At 36.4% G+C, this 1,771-nt stretch overlaps 1 protein-coding gene across 1 annotated transcript in view; it reads left to right on the forward strand.

Annotated features, from left to right (window-relative positions):
• Positions 1-832, forward strand: part of LOC144959864 (uncharacterized) — a 9,851-nt gene extending 9,019 nt beyond the window's left edge. Inside the window, exon 3 of the mRNA XM_078892670.1 lies at positions 1-832. This exon is cut by the window's left edge and continues 845 nt beyond it. Coding sequence (XP_078748796.1) covers positions 1-326 — 326 coding nt within the window. The 3' untranslated portion in view covers positions 327-832.
• The last annotated feature ends 939 nt before the right edge of the window (positions 833-1,771 follow it).

Consider the following 1,771-nt stretch of genomic DNA (forward strand, 5'->3'; position numbering starts at 1 on the left):
CGTTTTTCCAGATAGCAACAACGATGCCTGTATCAATAATGTATGCATTGTTTCTATATTTCCAACCCATTGAGTCTGACTTCTACAGTACTCAAGATGAAGTAGACAGAGTGTATCAAAACTTTTATTTGTTTTACCATATCTTAGTCTATGTCAAGGAATATGGAATAAGTCATTATGCATTCAATCTTATCATTTATTTCATCACTGGCAGGAATTTTCGAAACAATTTAAAACGGTCGATGTGCAATCTTTGTTCTTATGATCAACAAAATTTTAGTTTTAGTAGGTCTAATAACAGAACGGAAACGATCGGCATGATTTAACATTGGCGTTCTTGACGTAAGCCCCGAATCCCAGTCGGAGAATAGGCCATCAATGATGCTTCACCATTTGACTCTTCTTGGGCTGTCTTCTCCACCTGATCCACCCTTTAATCCCCGTCGGAGAATAGGCCACCAATGATGCTTCGCCATTTGACTCTTCTCTACTTGCTTCCACTTGTATCCACCCCTTAACCCCAGTCGGAGAATATGCCATCAATGATGCTTCGCCATTTGATTCTTCTCCACCTGCTTCCATGTGTATCCACCCCTTAACCCCAGTAGGAGCATAGGCCATCGATGATGCTTCACCATTTGACTCTTTCTAGGGCTGTCTACTCCACCTACTTCCATGTGTAACCGCCCCACCCCCTCCTTGCTTCATCCACAGTGCTTCTTTTCAAACCATTTCTTGGCCTCCCTGGTCTTCTTCCTCCTCGTGGATTCCATGTCAGAGCCTGTCTTGTGATGTTGCAGGCAGGTTTTCTAAGTGTTTGACTTAGCCATCCCCATTCCCTCTTTCTGATTTATATATATATATATATATATATATATATATATATATATATATATATATATATATATATATATACATATATATATATAAATAAATATATATATATATATATATATATATTATATATATATATATATATATATATATATATATATATAATGCAAATTGTCACTCACATTTTTTGTGGCCGTTTCTGTGTCTCTTTACACGTCCTCAGATTACGCCGACTGAGGACGTGTAAAGAGACACAGAAACGAATCGTCTTGGCCACAAAAAATGTGAGTGACAATTTGTATTCTATATTTGCTCTAACCATCATTATCGAGCACTTTCGTACCTACGAGTACCCACCAACACTCATAAATATATATATATATATATATATATATATATATATATATATATATATATATATATAGGTTAGTGGTTGGCAGCTTCCAACCCGATGTCCAAAATCGTCCTTAGACATTTGTTTATAAAACTCTGTAATTTGTTGGTGATGCCTCTGGTTGTCCTCCATGTTTCTGATCCACACAGTAACACAGACTTTACATTAATATTAAAAATTCTTAGTTTTGTCAAGATTCCAATGTATTTTGATTTTTCTCCCTGACTTTAAAGACTGTACGGGTTTGCTATTTCTTGATGCGACATCTTTGTCTATGTCTCCATTTGTGTCTACTACTCTGCCCAAATAAGAGAAAATCTTTACCTCTTCTAGGGTTTCATTTGAAAACTTTAATGGATGTTTGTTGGCGGTTCCTATTCTAAAAAACCTTGTTTTTGCTTTATTTAAATCAAGACCAACTTTTAACGATGTTACAGCTAGGGTCTGTCTTATTTTGCATCTGTAGACACGTGTGTGTGTGTGTGTGTGTGTGCGTTTGTGTGTGACTGGTTCCCGGCAAAGCAATGATTGCTACAATTCTTT

The sequence above is a fragment of the Berghia stephanieae genome, chromosome 14, assembly GCF_034508935.2.
Source record: "Berghia stephanieae isolate SIO BIC M18660-M18661 chromosome 14, UCSD_Bste_1.3, whole genome shotgun sequence".
Taxonomy (NCBI): Eukaryota; Metazoa; Mollusca; class Gastropoda; order Nudibranchia; family Aeolidiidae; genus Berghia; species Berghia stephanieae.